The sequence below is a fragment of the Aureococcus anophagefferens genome, assembly GCF_000186865.1.
Source record: "Aureococcus anophagefferens unplaced genomic scaffold AURANscaffold_448, whole genome shotgun sequence".
Taxonomy (NCBI): Eukaryota; class Pelagophyceae; order Pelagomonadales; family Pelagomonadaceae; genus Aureococcus; species Aureococcus anophagefferens.
The window spans coordinates 5,957-7,167 of NW_008705926.1; the positions used below are offsets into that span (position 1 = coordinate 5,957).

Genomic DNA, 1,211 nt, shown 5'->3' on the forward strand with positions numbered 1-1,211 from the left:
ACGAGTGGGTGCGGTCCGTCGACTGGCGCGACCTCCGGACCGCGCCCGCGCCGTTCGCGCCGACGGGCGGCGCGGCGCTGCCCCAGCTCCTCGACGAGCTCAAGACCGCGCGCGCCGACGACGACCGCTTCCCCGGGCTCGTCGCCGCGGTCACGGCGAACTTCGACCACGTCGCCGCCGGCGCGGGCGCGCGGTGGACGTCGGCCGCGGGCGGCCGCGCGGCGCCGGAGGGCGCCGCGCGGCGCCGCGACCGGCGCCGCGACGCCCCCGCGCCCGCGCCGGGCGTCCCCGCGGACGCCTTCGTCGACTACACCTACCGCCGGCGCCGCCCGAGCGGCGCGGGCCCGGAGCGCGCGGCCGCGGCCGCGTCCGCGCGCGCGTCCATCGAGACGCTCGCGAAGCGGCCGTCCCTCGGCCCGGGCGCGTCGCCGAACCGCGGCGAGGCCGCGAAGAAGGTCGACAAGGGCTCCGGCGGCGAGATCGTCCTCGAGGTCGGCGTGTAACGACCCCGTATGCGCGCGCGCGCGCGTCGACACCGCGGCTTTAGACGAGCTCGATGCCCGGGTCGCCCCCCCGGTCGCCCGCGGTCGCGGCGGCGTCGTCGCGGTAGCGCGCGCGCGGCCCGACGTCCGGCGCGCCGGCCTCGTCGCCCGTCGTCAGCTTCTCCGCGTCTTCGTCGTCGCCGTCCGGCGCCGCGCGCGCGCGCCGGCTGACGATGAGGGCGGCGAGGCCGACGAGGGCGAAAAAGGCCGCGACGACGGCGGCGATGGCGCCGGCGCCCGCGCCGACGGCCGAGAAAAGGCGCCCCCGACGGCCGATAAAGGGCCGCCGCGGCGCGGGCGCGGGCGTCGCCGGCGGCGCCGCCGTCGGCGCGCGCGCGGGCGCGGCGGGCGCGGGCGACGGCCGCGGCGCCGGCGCGGCGCTCGGCGCGCGCGTCGACGGCCGCGGCGACGGCCGAGACGTCCGCGGGGACGACGGCGGCGCCGTCGCGTCGAGGGTCGCCGCGTAGGCGAGGACGACCGTCGCCCACGCGAGCGTCTCCTCGCCTGTGTGGAAATCAAATCTTCAACCCGACATCAAGGTGAGCGTATTTGAAAGTTTCGACGCAAGTTCTTCAACCCCGCATCGAGAACTCGACGAGAGCGATCGATTCGTCCAAAAATCAGCCGAATCGACTTCGATTTGACCGAGCTAGAGAATTTCAAAGTTGG

General features: G+C 77.0%; 1 protein-coding gene across 1 annotated transcript in view; it reads right to left on the reverse strand.

The window, feature by feature from the left end:
- Positions 1–1,046, reverse strand: part of AURANDRAFT_68831 (expressed protein) — a gene marked incomplete at both ends in the record, with an annotated part of 6,952 nt that extends 5,906 nt beyond the window's left edge. Inside the window, one exon of the mRNA XM_009044563.1 lies at positions 550–1,046. Within this exon, the coding sequence (XP_009042811.1) occupies positions 550–1,046 (497 nt within the window). The remainder of the gene's footprint in view (positions 1–549) is intronic.
- Positions 1,047–1,211: the final 165 nt, after the last annotated feature.